General features: G+C 37.4%; 1 protein-coding gene across 2 annotated transcripts in view; it reads right to left on the bottom strand.

The window, feature by feature from the left end:
- The window catches only part of SMAD5 (SMAD family member 5), a 67579-nt gene that overhangs the window by 14034 nt on the left and 36005 nt on the right, over positions 1 to 17540 (bottom strand). For both annotated transcript variants that reach the window (XM_060093390.1, XM_060093389.1), the window contains 2 exons: positions 11137 to 11388; positions 7641 to 7760 (listed from right to left, as the gene is read on the bottom strand). In XM_060093390.1, the coding sequence (XP_059949373.1) occupies positions 7641 to 7760; positions 11137 to 11388 (372 nt within the window). The remainder of the gene's footprint in view (positions 1 to 7640; positions 7761 to 11136; positions 11389 to 17540) is intronic.

Genomic DNA, 17540 nt, shown 5'->3' with positions numbered 1-17540 from the left:
TCAAAAACTCTTCCAAAAATAGGAGGGAACACTTCCCAACTCATTCCATGAGGCCATTATTACCTGACAGCAATACCAAACAAAGACATCACAAGAAAATTACAGACCAATATCCCTCATGAATATACAAGCAAATATACTCAACAAAATATTAGTAAACCTAACCAAGCAATATATAAAAAAGGATTATACACCATGACCACATGGGTTTTATCCTAGGAATACAAGGTTGTTTAACATCAGAAAGTCAATTCATGTAATACATCTTATTACTAGAAAAAAAGAACAAAAAACTCACATGATCATCTCAGTAGATGCAGAAAAAGCTTTTGACAAAATCCAACATTCATTCATGATAAAAATTCTCAATCTAGGAATAGAAGAGAACTAACAGTTTGCTGGCTAGACTCTCTAGAACAATACTGAACAGAAGTAATAAATGCCGACATCATTGTCTTACTCCCAATTATAGGTGGAAAGTAATTCAGTTTTTTGTCATTAATTATGATAGCTATAGGTTTTTCATATATGCCCTTTAATAATAAGAGAGAAGGAGAAGTTAAACGCATTCAGATTGGATAGGAAAAAAAAATACTATTCTTTATTCATGGATGACATGCTCCTATATTTAAAAGACCTTAAGGAATCCACATATGCACACACAAAAAGCCTACCACTAGAACTAATAAATGAATTCAGCAAGGTTTCAGGTTACAAGATTAATATACAAAAATCAACTGTATGTTTTTAATTAAAAAATAATTTTTTTATAGTGACCAATAGAAATTTATTTCATTAGTTAGACCTGAAACCACTGCATTAATGCCATTTTGAAACTAACCTTTCAGGGATTTAATACAGTTGTTCTTTAACAACAGAACTTGGTTCATTCACTACTTAAGACATGATTATTTAAATTAAAGTTAATTGGTTTCCTTAACTCTCCTTTAGGGCTTTAGGCTCAGAACATTTCTATTAGAAAAATCTAATTTGTCTCAAGTTCCTATTTCTAAATTTTAGAGTGGTTAAAATGCTCTTATATTTTAAATCTTTGTAGCAAAAATTATGTCTAAAATTACAGCTCAAACTGGCAAAGCAATTAAAGATGCAGGCGACGCAAGTCTTTTTTTAAGTCTTTTTCATACAGTTTTACTGAGATACAATTGATATATGGCACTATATAAGTTTAAGGTATACAGCATAATGATTTGTCTTACATACATCATGAAACGATTATCACAGTAAATTTAGTGAACACCCATCATCTCATATAGACACAAAATTAAAAAAACAGAAAAAAACTTTTTCCTTGTGATGAGAACTCTTAGGATTTACTCTCTTAACAGCTTCGTATATAACATACAGCAGTGTTAACTACATTTATCATGTTGTACGTTATATCCCTAGTACTTATTTATCTTATAACTGGAAGTATGTGCCTTTTGACTGCCTTCATCCAATCAATTTTATTTCTATCTACCAATGAAGAAGCCAAACTCGAAATTAAAAAACTCTTCCACTCACTTAGCAATAAATTTAAAAAGAAAAGAAAAGGGAGACATTCCATGTCTGTGTACTAGAAGAGGACAGCAAATCTCCCCAAGTTGATTTAAAGATTCAATGTGAACTCTATCAAAGTCCAAGGAAGAGTTTTGGTGGGGGACAGAAATTGACAAACTGATACTGAAATGATATGAAAATATGCAAAGAATGCAGAATTGCCAAACAATTTTTAAAAAGAAGAACAAAGTTGGAGGACTAACACTTCTTGTTTTCAACACTTACTATAAAACTTTAGTAATCAAGACGGTCAGTTTAGACATACAGATCAATGAACAAAATTGAGAGTCCTGAAATAAACTCTTAAATTTATAGTCAACTGATTTCTGAAAAAGATGCCAAGACAATTCAGTGGAGAAATGATACTCTTTTCAACAAACAGTGCTAGAACCAACTGGATATCTACTTACACAAAGATGAATTTAGACCATTAACATACAAAAACCTTAACTCAAAATGAATCATAGATCTAAATATAAGAGCTAAAGAACTTCTAGGAGAAAACACAGGAGAATAATTTTTATGACCTTGGGATAGACATAGATTTTTTAGATGTAACACCAAAAGCATAATCCACAAAAAAATTGATAACTTCATCAAAATTAAAAACTTTTGTGCTTCAAAAGACACCATTAAGAAAATGAAAAGATAATCCACAGATTGAGAGAAAATATTTGCAAATCACATATCTGATAAAGGACTTCTATTCAAAATATATACAGAGCACTTAAAACTCAATAATAAGACAAACAGGGGCCTCCCTGGTGGCGCAGTGGTTAAGAGTCCGCCTGCCGATGCAGGGGATACGGGTTCGTGCCCCGGTCTGGGAGGATCCCATATGCCGCGGAGCGGCTGGGCCCGTGAGCCATGGCCGCTGGGCCTGCGCATCCGGAGCCTGTGCTCCGCAACGGGAGAGGCCACAACAGTGAGAGGCCCACATACCGCAAAAAGAAAAAAAAAAAAAAAAAAGACAAAGGACTCTATCCAAAATATATACAGCACTCTTATAACTCAACAATAAGACAAACAACTCACTTAAAAAAACAAGGCAAAAGATCTAAATAAGCCAAAGGAGATACATGAATGTCTAGGTACATTAAAAATGTTCAAAATCATTACTCATTAGGGAAATACAAATTAAAACAAATGAGACACCATTTCACACCCATCAGAATAACTATAATCAAAAAGATAAATGGGGCTTCTCTGGTGGCGCAGTGGTTGGGAGTCTGCCTGCCGATGCAGGGGACATGGGTTCGTGGCCCGGTCCAGGAAGATCCCACATGCCGCGGAGCGGCTAGGCCCGTGAGCCAAGGCCGCTGGGCCTGCGCGTCCGGAGCCTGTGCTCCACAACGGGAGAGGCCACAACGGTGAGAGGCCCGCATACCACAGTGTTAGGAGGATATGGAGAAACTAGAACCCTCATATGGTACTGGTAAAAATGTAAAATGGTGCTCTCACTTTACAGTAATTTGGCAGTTTCTCTTAAATACTTAAATTTACCCTGTGACGCAGAAAAATAAAAACAAAGACCTATCTGCAAGTGTTGATTACAGCATTGTTCATGCTAGCCAAAAACCAGAAACAATTCAAATGTCCATCAACAGATAAATGGGTAAACAAGATGTGGTATATCCATACAATAAAATACTGTTCAGCCATAAAAAAGAACATTATTGATACATGGTGCAACATGGATGAATCCTGAAAACAACGCATTTTGTGATTCTATTTATATGAAAAGTTCGGAAAAGGCAAATCTTCAGGTACAGAAAACAGATTAGAAGGTTCCTGGAGCTGGGGACAGGAGGGGATATATTGCAAATAGGCACAAGAGATATTTTTAAAGGGTTATGAAAATGTTCCAAAACTAGATTGTGGTGATGGTGTAAAACTTTACACATTTACTAAAAATCATCAAATCATACACTTAAAATGGATAAATTTTATGGTATATAAATTATTACTGGTTCAAGATGGCGGAGTAGAAGGACATGCGCTCACTCCCTCTTGCGAGAGCACCGGAATCACAACTAACTGCTGATCAATCATTGACAGGAAGACACTGGAACTCACCAAAAAAGATACCTCACATCCAAAGACAAAGGAGAAGCCACAATGAGATGGTAGGAGGGGTGCAATCACAATAAAATCAAATCCCATAACTGCTAGGTGGGTGACTCACAAACTGGAGAACACTCATACCACAGAAGTCCACCCACTGCAGTGAAGGTTCTGAGCCCCACGCCAGGCTTCCCAACCTGGGGGTCAGGCAACGGGAGGAGGAATTCGTAGAGAATCAGACTTTGATGGCTAGTGGGATTTGATTGCAGGACTTCGACCGGACTGGGGGAAACAGAGATTCCACTCTTGGAGGGCACACACAAAGTAGTGTGCACATCGGGACCCAGGGGAAAGAGCAGCAACCCCATTGGAGACTGAACCAGACCTACCTGCTAATGTTGGAGGGTCTCCTGCAGAGGCAGGGGGGTGGCTGTGGTTCAACGTGGGGACAAGGACACTGGCAGCAGAAGTTCTGGGAAGTACTCGTTGGCGTGAGCCCTCCCAGAGTCCGCCATTAGCCCCACCAAAGACCCAGGTAGGCTCCAGTGCTGGGTCACCTCAGGCCAAACAACCAACAGGGAGGGAACCCAGCCCCACCCATCGGTAGACAAGCAGATTAAAGTGTTACTGAGCTCTGCCCACCAGAGCAACACCCAGCTCTACCCACCACCAGTCCCTCCCATCAGGAAACTTCCACAAGCCTCTTAGATAGCCTCATCCACCAGAAGGCAGACAGCAGAAGCAAGAAGAACTACAATTCTGCAGCCTGTGGAAGGAAAACCACATTCACAGAAAGACAGACAAAATGAAAAGGCAAAGACTTTGTACCAGATGAAGGAACAAGATAAAACCCCAGTAAAACAACTAAATGAAGTGCAGATAGGCAACCTTCCAGAGAAAGAATTCAGAATAATGATAATGAAGATGATCCAGGACCTGGGAAAAAGAATGGAGGCAAAGATCGAGAAGATGCAAGAAATGTTTAACAAAGACCTAGAAGAATTAAAGAACAAACAAACACAGATGAACAATACAATAACTGAAATGAAAAATATACTAGAAGGAATCAATAAGACACTGATGAAAGATATTAAAGATGATATAAACAGATGGAAAGATATACCATGTTCTTGGATTGGAAGAATCAACATTGTGAAAATGACTCTACCACCCAAAGCAATCCACAGAGTCAATGCAATCCCTATCAAAATACCAATGGCATTTTTCACGGAACTAGAACAAAAAATTTCACAATTTGTATGGAAACATAAAAGACCCCAAATTGCCAAAGCAATCTTGAGAAAGAAAAAAGGAGCCAGAGGAATCAGGCTCCCTGACTTCCACCTATACTACAAAGCCACAGTAATCAAGAGAGTATGGTACTGGCACAAAAACAGAAATATAGATCAATGGAACAGGATAGAAAGCCCAGAGATAAACCCACATACATATGGTCACCTTATTTCTGATAAAGGAGGCAAGAATATACAATGGAGAAAAGACAGCCTCTTTAATAAGTGGTGCTGGGAAAACTGGACAGCTACATGTAAAAGAATGAAGTTAGAATATTCCCTAACACCATACACAAAAATAAACTCAAAATGGATTAAAGACCTAAATGTAAGGCCAAGACACTAAAACTCTTAGAGGAAAACATTGGCAGAACACTCTATGACATAAATCACAGCAAGATCCTTTTTGACTCCCCTCCTGGAGAAATGGAAATAAAAACAAAAATAAACAACGGGACCTAATGAAACTTAAAAGGTTTTGCACAGGGCTTCCCTGGTGGCGCAGTGGTTGAGAGTCCGCCTGCCGATGCAGGGGACACGGGTTCCTGCCCCGGTCCGGGAAGATCCCACATGCCGCGGAGTGGCTGGGCCCGTGACCCATGGCCGCTGGGCCTGCGCGTCCGGAGCCTGTGCTCCACAACGGGAGAGGCCACAACAGTGAGAGGCTCGCATACCGCAAAAAAAAAAAAAAAAAGGTTTTGCACAGCAAAGGAAACCATAAACAAGATGAAAAGACAACCCTCAGAATGGGAGAAAATATTTGCAAATGAAGCAACTGACAAAGGATTAATCTCCAAAATTTACAAGAAGCTCATGCAGCTCAGTATCAAAAAAACAAACAACCCAATCCAAAAATGGGCAGAAGACCTAAATAGACATTTCTCCAAAGAAGATATACAGATCGACAACAAACACATGAAAGAATGTTCAACATCACTAATCATTAGAGAAATGCAAATCAAAACTACAATGAGGTATCACCTCACACCTGTCAGAATGGCCATCATCAGAAAATCTACAAACAGTAAATGCTGGGGAGGGTGTGGAGAAAAGGGAACCCTCCTGCACTGTTGGTGGGAATGTAAATTGATACAGCCACTATGGAGAACAGTATGGAGTTTCCTTAAGAAACTAAAAATACAACTACCATACGACCCAGCAATCCCACTACTGGGCATATACACTGAGGAAACCATAATTCAAAGAGTCATGTACCACAATGTTCACTGCAGCTCTATTTACAACAGCCAGGACATGGAAGTGTCTATCGACAGATAAATGGATAAAGAAGATGTGGCACATATATACAATGCAATATTACTCAGCCATAAAAAGAAACGAAATTGAATTATTTGTAGTGAGGTGATTGGACCTAGAGTCTGTCATACAGAGTGAAGTAAGTCAGAAAGAGAAAAACAAATATAGTATGCTAACACATATATATGGAATATAAAAAAAAATCATTCTGAAGAACCTAGGGACAGGACAGGAATTAAGACACAGACGTAAAGAATGGACTTGAGGACACGGGGAGGGGGAAGGGTAAGCTGGGACAGAGTGAGAGAGTGGCATGGACTTATATACACTACCAAATGTAAAATAGACAGCTAGTGGGAAGCAGCCACATAGCACAGAGAGATCAGCTCGGTGCTTTGTGACCACCTAGAGGGGTGGGATAGGGAGGGAGGGAGGCAGGGAGACACAAGAGGAGGGGATATGGGGATATATGTATATGTATAGCTGACACACTTTGTTATAAAGCAGAAACTAACACACCATTGTAAAGCAATTATACTACAATAAAGATGTTAAAAATTTTTTAAATGAAAGAAAAAAAAAAAGAAGACATACAGATGGCCAAGAAGCGAATGAAAAGCTGCTCAACATCACTAATTATTAGAGAAATGCAAATCAAAACTACAGTGAGGTATCACCTCACACCAGTTAGAACGGGCATCATCAGAAAATCTACATACAACAAATGCTGGAGAGGGTGTGGAGAAAATGGAACCCTTCTGCACTGTTGGTGGGAATGTAAATTGGTAGAGTCACTATGGAGAACAGTATGGAGATTCCTTAAAAAACTAAAAATAGAATTACCATATGACCCAGCAATCCCATTACTGGGCACATACCCAGAGCAAACCATAATTCAAAAAGACACATGAACCCCAATGTTCAGTGCAGCACTATTTACAATAGCCAGGTCATGGAAGCAACCTAAATCCCCATCAACAGACGAATGGATAAAGAAGATGTGGTACATATATACCATGGAATATTACTCAGCCATAAAATGGAATGAAATTGGGTAATTTGTAGAGACGTGGATGGATCTAGAGACTGTCATACAGAGTGAAGTAAGTCAGAAAGAGAAAAACAAATATCGTATATTATCGTATGTATGTGGAACCTAGAAAAATGGTACAGATGAACCTGTTTGCAGGGTAGAAATTGAGACGCAGATGTAGAGAACAAATGTATGGACACCAAGCGGAGAAAGCAGCAGGGGGGTGGGGGTGGTGGGATGAACTGGGAGATTGGGATTGACATGTATACACTAATATGTATAAAATAGATAACTTATAAGAACCTGCTGTATAAAAAATAAAATTAAATTAAAAAAATAAATTACTGTACCTCAATAAAGCTGGTTGTTAAAAGTGGCTAAGAAGTTAAAAAAAAAAAAGAGCAACAACAAAGTAAGTATTATATTTCTCTTACCTCTGCTGGATATACTGGGCATAATCTGAGGAATCAAATTATTGCTTGTATCCATGGGCTGGGAATTATCTTGACCCATCTGATCATCTGGTGGCATATATGCAGGAGGAGGAGTATCAGCTAAGAGGAGGAAAATGAGACAAGTTAAGTCCCAAAAGAACAGTTAAAATCTTCATCCTGCTCAAAGTTAATCTAAACGCATCTGAAAATTCTTAAGGTTACCAGCAGGATTCATTACTGAACATCAGAGACACACAAAAATGTAGGATGCTACCTTAGGGCAAGGGAAAAGGAGAAAACACAGCACACCCATTAGCTACCAGAAACCTACTGCAGGTCCACATGAATTTGTTCCAATCCAGGATAGTAAGATCAGTGCTAAAATTCACTAAAATAGAATTCAAGGTCAAGAATTTTGCCTCCATTTGCTTAGAATCATATGCTCAGAGAAACTGCAACTACTGCAGGTCAATCTGAAGGCCACAGATTATCCTTGTTTAGATAGATATCTACAGAGACATTTTTGAATTATCAAGATCATCACATACTGTATGGTTATTTAAAACTGGAAAATAAAACCATGCTCTTTCAAAATTTGCCAACACTAACAGCAGCTGTCTAATTCTTCTGCAATGTCTTAAAATGGTTGCTCTGTCCTATTTAATGGCTAAATCCTATTAAGTGGCTCTTAGGAAACTGAAAGTTAACTAGAATATCGTTTGAGTTCCAACATTTGTGGTTGAAAACCTTTATAAAAGCTACAGCTATACTTATTTGTCTCATAACTGTAAATACTGAATATAACTTGTCTTTCACCTCAAAGTTTGTATAAGATGTATTTTGAGACAGAGCTACAATCAGCACTGAATCAAGGACAAAGGATGAAAAATAGTTTTTGAACAAACACCTAAGAGCAAGTTAAACAGTTGGAACTGAAATCCTCTTCAAAGAAACACAACACAACAAAATACAACTTCATCAATTGCTACTTCACTGCAGTAAAGAAACTACAAAGTATGTATTTACATATGACCCTACTTACAACAGTAGGCATCCCAATATTTCTAGACACAGTGACCTCACGATTTACTCACATAAAACAGGTATGCCATTAACAAAATTTAGCAACTTTAAAAATCCACTTATGATCCTTCTTCAGGCAAATCAGTGCATCAGTTACCTAATTAAAGATAACTGGGGCTCATTTTAACCCACCGAAGTACAAAATGATTTGACAAGCAATGTAGCAAAGTTAAAAAAGCACACACTTTAGAGTCAGAGAAACCTGGGCCTGAACCCCCACTTAACTAGCTGTACGACCTTACGCAAGGTATTTAAGCTCTTGGGGTTAATACCAGTTTCGTTTTCCATCCATAAAACAAGAAAAACATCTATCTCACTTGGTTCTTCTGAAGATTAAATTTAATGTGGTATCTTTCATCACAGCATTAGTTACATAAAAGGCACTTGATAAATGGTACTTGGTATTATAAATTATACGAAAATATTTAACTTTACCTCAAATATAGCTACTTCCTTTGTTGCTGCTGTTGTTTTGGTAGAACTTAATTTTAATGCCTGATGGTATATATGGATTTAGTAATTTGGTCCAATAAATGGTCAATTGATATCTAACATTGTTTCCAGATTAGCTACTTTACTTCACATTCATCAAACAGTCATTTTGCCTTTATGTTTTTGATAAGCTTTTACTACACGCTGCCTTTACTGTATATAGGACTCCTCTCTATGAAACCTTTCAAATTAACACCATTTGGCTTCAATCTCTCAAGCTGCACTGGCAACCACTTGACATATGGGTATATCTATAGTTAGCAGTAAATGTATTTATGTGTTGCTATAATTTTGTCTGTTCATTTAACAAATATTTATTGAGGATCTACTGCATACTAGATTCTGATATAGGTACTGGGTATGTAGCAATAAACAAAAGATGCTATAAAATCCCTGTATTCATGGAGTTTATAGTCAAGACGGGGGAGGCTGGGGAAAGGCAGACTGTAAATAAAGACAATATATACTATACTGGATTGTAATACATGCTATAGAGAAAGATCAAGCAATGAGAGAGGGAAGGTGGGTTGGGAGGAGGGATTGCAATTTTTCAATTCTATCTTATTTTACTGTCATTATTCTTAAAGGGTAATCTCTGATCTCCCCCAAATTGTGTTTGCTTTTCTAAAAAATTCAATTTATTTAAACTAAAAAAAATAAAACAGTTCATCCACTTCCCCCACCACCTCTGGCAACCACCAATCTGTCCTCTGTATCTGTGAGCTTAGTTTCTTATTTATTTTTTAAGATTCCACATATCTTATTTGAGAGAGAGACCATATTGTATTTGTCTTTCTCAGTCTTATTTCATCTAGCATAATGCTGTCAAGGTTCATCCATGTCGTCACAAATGGCAAGATTTCATTCTTTTTTATGGCTGGATAATATTCCACTGCGTGTGTATGTGTGTGTGTGTGTTATCATATCTTCTTTATCCATTCATCTATCAGTGAACACTTAGGCTGCTTCCAAATCATGTCTACTGTAAATAATGCTGCAATGAACATGGTGGGGGGGTAGATATCTTTCTGACTTAGTGTTTTTGTTTTCTTTGGATAAATATCCAGAAGTAGAACTGCAGAATCACATGGTAGTTCTATTTTTTATTTTTTGAGGAAACTCCATAGTGTTTTCAAAAGTGGCTGTACTAATTTACATTCCCACCAACAGTGCACAAGAGTTCCCATATCTCCAGATCCTCACCAACACTTGTTACTTCTAACCCGTTGCAGTTGCATTTCTACGTGTCTCGAAATAATAAAGCATAATATGCTGAAAATGTTGCTTTTTTCCATCCATCTTCAATATTAAGATGACTGCACAAAAATTGACCAATTTTGATAAGTCTTTTTTTAAATGCATGCTGATATGACGGCTGTCAAATACAATCTAACAAAACTGTTCCAACTGAAGTTAAAGACAACTAAGTGCTACTAGAGCCATCTTACGGAAAAAACTGAACGAACCTTTTGGCCCACCCAATAACTGACCATTTTTGCATGAGTTTATTTCTGGACTCTCTATTCTGTTCCAATGATCTATGTGTCTGTCTTTATGCCAATATTATATTATTTTGCTTATTACAGCTTTGTAATACAGTTTGAAATCAGGGAGTGTGATGACTTCTGCTTTGTTCTTCTTTCTGAAAACCGCTTTGGCTATTCGGGGTCTTTTATGGTTCTATACAAATTTCAGGATTGTTTCTATATTTTGTGAAAAATATGTCTACTTACATTTTTTAAACTTATGGTACTTGGCAAAATAAAATCCCAAACTCTTCTGGAAATCAAACAATTACCAAAGAATAGTCAAAAATAGTTGGCTCTTGTCATATTAACAGTTCACCCAGAGGATCAGCAGTATTAGAACAACTGCTAACTCTTAGAAGTTATTTTTTTGTATCAATAAAATAAATTCTTACCTGGGAGCTGAAATGGACTTCCTGGTCCAGAACTTGCTGGGGAGTTGGGATATGTGCTGCTAGCAGGGGAAGGAGGGTAGGGACTATTTGGAGATAAGGGAAAAGGAGTGTTGTTGGGCTGATGGAAAGAATCTGGAAACGTTGCATTTTGTGGCATGTGAGGTTCGTTGTGGCTTAAGTTTCTAAACTGAACCAGAAGGCTGTGTTGTGGGTTGAATTCATTATGACGAGGCACTAATACTGGAGGTAAGACTGAAAGACAAAAATCAAAAGTCATCTGTCAGCAACGACTAAAACAAATATCTCATACACATGAAGGGAAAGACAGAAAGGATTCAGGGAAGACTGTCAACCTATTAAAACAATTTATTTTTAGGAAGGGCTGCTTTGTAGAACCTTGAACCTATATTTACAAAATAACTAAACCAAAAATTCTCTAAGCACTCAGTCTATATAATATACTCTAGAAGACAGAACATCCAAAGCAGAGAAGATATCACTCCTGTTCTATAAGAGATCAAGCACATTTAAGAACAACCATAATTACAACACAGGGAATATAGCCAATATTTTATAAAAACTATAAATAGAGTATAACCTTTAAAAATTGTGAATCACCATGTTGTACACCTGAAACTTATATAATACTGTACATCAACTATACCTAAAAAAAAAAAAAAGGTAAATATGTCATCATCTCCTTAGATGTTACTGCTGTTGGTCTTGCTTTATGTACATGCAACAGGGAACACATCCTAAACCATGTGCACAAAAGTATCATCCCTTAGTTTTGCAACCAAGGTAGCTATTTCCATGACATTACTGCTTTGCATGTTTGCTCTTTACCATTCAAGACTGTGTATGCTTTTAATGAAATAAGAAGCTAATATTAATTTGAAATAAAATAATGGATTAATATAACTTTAAAAATTTTTTAAATTAAAAAACAGATAAAAACAACCATAAGACAGAGAATTTAATGCACTGAGAGTTGAACAGAGGTGAGTATTCCCAGCTAGCAAGGAATCAAACAAAATACCATGGAAAAGACAACATCTGATTGGACCTTAAAGACCTGGAAGCATTATTTCACATGTAAGTGCTAGGGGTGGAGAGTGTAAAGAATGTAAAGGAGGAGATGGATAAAGATAAGAAAGAACAGTCAGGTGGCCTAAGCACTGAACTGGGAGGTAAGACTAGAGAATAAAGTTGAGATCAGCTATGCACATGCCCTGAAAGCCTCCATGTTTCCAATTTTGGACATTTTATCTCTCTTTCTTTGAGAGATCTTGCATTTTTTATTCTTCAGTAAAGTTTTCCCAACTGAAAACAGTAACAATTCCTAGGTAGAGGTCTTCCATTCAAAATAATTTTTCTAAACACAACCACAATGAAAATATATACAAGAAAGCCTAAACATTTTAAGAGATACACTTTTTCTTAGCACACTTTATTTATTTATTTATTTTTTTGCTGTACGTGGGCCTCTCACTGCTGTGGCCTCTCCCGTTGCGGAGCACAGGCTCCGGACACACAGGCTCCGCGGCCATGGCTCGTGGGCCCAGCCGCTCCGCGGCATGTGGGATCCTCCGGGATCGGGGCACGAACCTGTGTCCCCTGCATCGGCAGGCGGACTCTCAACCACTGCGCCACCAGGGAGGCCCAGCACACTTTATTCAAATATTCAATTTCTCTAAAGACCCAAGTGTCAACCACATACAAATATCCAATCACCTTTCCCTACAGGAAATTGAAACAAACCTGATTTCTCTAAACTCTTACGGTACTAATTCATCTCTTTTATAACTTTCCTGTATTTGTCAGTGTAATTTCACTTCTGAAAATCTCACTTTGACTCTGACATCAGTCAGCAGCAACAAAATCAATCTGTTTTTAAGTTAACTGGGTCACACTTCCCCTCCCTGAAGTAAGAATGAACCTGAGGAATCAGAAGCTCTGTAATTTGTACTGTTTTTTTATCTCTTTTCATTTTACTGAATTAGTGTTGTGATTATGTAGTTAACATCTGATTACAATCGCTTTGTTCTACAGTGTATTACTAACTGCTGTTCCCCTTACAAAATGATGGGACAGATGCCACTGGACAGTAGGACATGAGACAGTAAGAATGTCTATGTGTAGCTGGCTAGTAATCTGAAAGACTTAGTGAAATAACTACTTAGGAGTTCAATCCAGTAAGGATTTCTTTACTTTTTTTTTTTTGAGGCAGAACTAAAATCACTGATTTCTCTCTTACTTGTATATTATCTATACACATCATTTTTTTTAGAAATTATTTTATTTTCATTCAAAAATAATACATGGATAGTTTTAAAAAATAGATGCTACAAGAGATTATAAACAAAAAGAACAATTTCTAAGCCTCCTCCCATACTGCTTCCAGAGACAACAAATTTAAACTCTTAGCCATTTCTTCTAACATTCACTTTGTGCACTACTAAGTAATATGCTTATACTGTTGTTATTGGTTGGTCAAGACATTATTTGTAGACTTGCTTTTATGGCAAATGAAGTAGCTTTCTTAAACCATTCTATCCCACTCCCCTTCCCCTTCCCCACAATAGTCACATAAAAGTTTTAGGTTAAATCAATATCCAGGGTTTATATTTTTTATATGTTGTACAAATTATATAAATACAATTCACTGCTGAGCCAAGTATACATTATGATTATATTTTTCCTTGAACAATGTTTTTATTAAAGTTAATTATTGCCTTGGTCCTTCATTTGCTTAATCTCAAGTCTGTACCACTAATTTCCAGAAGTCCAACAGATCTATCAAATTCCCATCAGTATTATTTTCCAGATCCCACAAATAAACAAATAATCTATTGATTCCATTTTCTCCCCTGATCCTCCATCCTTTGCTATAATCTAGACTGGCTGCTACTTAAGTCTCCTACAAATCTGAGGTCCTTGGACTTCCCTTTCTCTTCTCTCCTGTTAGATCCCATTTCCTGGACCTCATTCTCTATTAGCTTCCTACGGAAGGATGTAAGGAAGAGAAATTTTGAGCACTCGCCTATATGAAAATGTCTTGTCTTATGTTTATCTGCAGACAGATTCCAGAATAGATAACTTTTTCTCTCTGAATTTGGGGGGCACTGCTTCATTTTCTTCTAGAATCTAAAACTGCATTGAGAAATCCAGTATTCTCATTCCCAGTCTTTTCTATGTGCCCTGACTTTTCTGAGAACTTTCAAAATCTTCTTTTTATCCATGATATGCTAAAATTTCATGTGTGAATCTTTTTTCTGCCCCTTGTTCTGGTTACTCAGTCACTGGGCCCTTTTGATTTTCAGTTCTGGGAACTGTTCTAGTATGATTTCTTTGATAATTTTCTCCTTCCCATTTTCTCCAATGCTTGATTTCTAGAATGTATTATTTTATTGGAATATTTAATTTGAAACTTATTCTGAGCCAGTTAATGTTTTATCTAAGCACTTTTCATGCATTAACTCATCTAATTCTCGTAACTAACCTGAAGTACGTATTCTTATTCCCATTTTACAGATGAGGAAACAAAGTCATAGAAAGGTTAATTAATTTGCCTGTGGTCACACTGATAGCATTGGTAAAGTCAGGATTCAAATCCAGAAAGTCTGGTTCCAGAACATAGTCTTAACCAGTAGACAATACTGCCTATTAAACACTGGATCACCTGGGTTGGCCCTCTATTTTTATCACTTTCCAACTATTTTCCATCCTTTTTTTTTTACCATTCTGCAATACTTTCTGGCTCCACTATATGTGATCTTATGTAAGTTACTTCCCTATAAGTAACTATGTGATCTTATATAAGGTACTTCCCTATTAAGTTTTGGTTTCCTTATCTGTAAACTTACTGGTAAACTTAGAGGGCTGTAAAATGTTAGTACCATTTTCTAACCCTATGAAGGAATAACCTCATAGAATTAGGAAAGTGTCTAGTCCTTAAGTGCTCAATAAATGTTCATTACTATTACTATTATTATGACTTTATTAATACTGGTACTATAAAGTTATCCATCCTGTGCCACAGCTGCTAAACTTGCTTAAGCATACCAGGCCTAAGCCCCAGTCTTTTCTACAGAATGAATCACAGCTGAGAAAAACAGATTACAAAAATAAGACATTTCTATCGACTGATTATTGGACACACCCTAGCTATGGGGGAATACACTAAATTCCTTGACTTTCTTTCCAACAACTTCTAACAAATATCAAGCCTGGGAATTTTTCAAACTACACTTCTCTATTAAATCCTCACATCTTCCTTTCCTCATCAATTCCTCAGGCTACAGCTCTCCTTGGATTCAACAAGAAATTGAGAATCACCTCAAATACCACCTGGCAGCTCTAAAGCCCTTAAAATGAACTTTCCCTGATAGTACCATTACTACTATTTTTTTTTTTTGCTAGTCTCCACAATCAATGTTATTTTTATAGCTTTTTTTACCATACTGGGCTCTTATATTATCTTCAGTGAAATCCATCAAGGCCCGCAGACTAAGGTGGCTACCATGATTCCTGCCTCTGGGTATTTACCCCTGGAGTAATCCCCCTCCCTCTGAGTATATTATCTGTGACTTGCTTCTAACCAATAGCATACGGCAAAAGTGACAGGATGTAGGCGATAACATTCCACAAGAATACAATGTTCCTTCTAGCAAGAAGACCCTTTCTTACTGGCTTTGAAGAAGTAAGTGGCCATGAATGTGAGCTACCTATAAAGAAGGTCCCATGGCAAGCAAATGAAGGCAGCCTCCAGTCAACAACCAGACAGAATCCAACAGCCTGCAAGGAACTGAATCCTGATAATAATCACATGAGCTGGGAAGGAGATCCTTTCTCAGTTGAGCCTCCGGTAAGACCCAAGCCCTGACCAATACCTAGAGTACAGCCTTGCAAAGGACCCAGTTAAGCCATGCCTGGACTCCTGACTGACAGAAACTGTGAGCTAACTAACGTGTATTAAGCCACTTACCTTGTGGTACTTTGTTATGCAGCAATAGATAACTAATGTACCCAGCTAGTATCTCAGCTTATATAATTCATTCAATACAAAAAAATATTTACTGAGCACTCCCTACTAAGTTCAAGTTAATAATACTATTCTAGGCACTGGGAATGCAGTACAGAATGAGCCAGAGGAAGGTCCTTCTCACATCAGTCAATAAAAAAAAATAAATACCTAATAGAGTCAAGTAGTGATGGGGGCATTTGAGCAAGGACTAAATGAAATGAGAAAATGTGACATGAAAAGATCCTGGGGTAAGAGTACTCTAAGTAGAGGAAACAGCATTGGAAAAAAGCCTGGATGCAGGAATATGGCAAGTCCAAGGAACAGAGGAAGTTTGAGGATAGGTCATGTAGGCCTTTGTAGAAATCTGTTCTAAGTGTGACAGAAAGCCTTTAAAGTGTTTTGGGCAGGGACTGACATGATTTGATATATATTTTCTAAAGATCACTCTGGATGCTATAATAGAAAACAGAATGGGTTGGGGGAAAGAAAAAAGACAGAGAGACCAATTAGGAGACTACTTAAGGTGAAAGATGATGATGGTCTGTACTAGAGTAGTGGTGTTAGAGATGGTGAGGTGATATGATCAAGATATATTTTGAAGGTACAGCAAACAGCATTTGCTCATAGCTCAAACACAGAACCTAAGATAGAAATAAAAGATGACTTCTAGGAAGCAATTACATGAATGCTAGTGCCATGTACTTCAACTGGGAAAACTGGAGGAAATAAAAGACTTGGTGGGAAAAACAAATCCAAAGTCCTACCTAGACATATTAAATCTGATGTTTATTAGACATTCGGGTGGAGATGTTAAGTAGGCAGCTGGATACAGAGTCAAAACTGGAGTTTAAAATGTGCACATGAGCTTATAGATAGTTTTAGGACATGGGATAATGTAAGAGTACACAGAGGAAAAATACAGATGGAGAAAAAGTCCAGGGACTGACTCCTATGAAAACAGGAAAACAGCCAACAAAGAGACTAAGCAAAAACAGCCAGTGAGGTAGGAGAACTAGGAGAGCAGTAGTGTTTCAGAAGCCAACATAAAAAAGTTTTGAGTGGGAGGGAAAAAGAGCAACTGTATCAAATGATGTTGAGAGGGCAAGTAAGATGAGGACTGAGAATGAATGACCCCTCTATCTGTAAGAAGGCAGTCATTAGTGAATCTGACAAGTCAAATGGTAGGGAAGAAAGACTAACTAGAGGGGTATCAAGAAAGAACAGGAAGAAAGTAATGTGGAGATAATAAACATGGAGACTACTATAAAAGGTAGACTGAAGGTGGGGGCATATTCTTCAGGTCAAGACAGAAATTCTTTCTTAACTTTTATTTGAAGTTGGGCTGTATCATGGCATGCTTGTATGCTTTCAGAAAAAG

This window comes from Mesoplodon densirostris, chromosome 3 (genome assembly GCF_025265405.1).
Source record: "Mesoplodon densirostris isolate mMesDen1 chromosome 3, mMesDen1 primary haplotype, whole genome shotgun sequence".
NCBI lineage: Eukaryota > Metazoa > Chordata > Mammalia > Artiodactyla > Ziphiidae > Mesoplodon > Mesoplodon densirostris.
The sequence above is the reverse complement of the archived record's forward strand: the minus strand, read 5'-3'. Positions and strand labels throughout refer to the sequence as shown.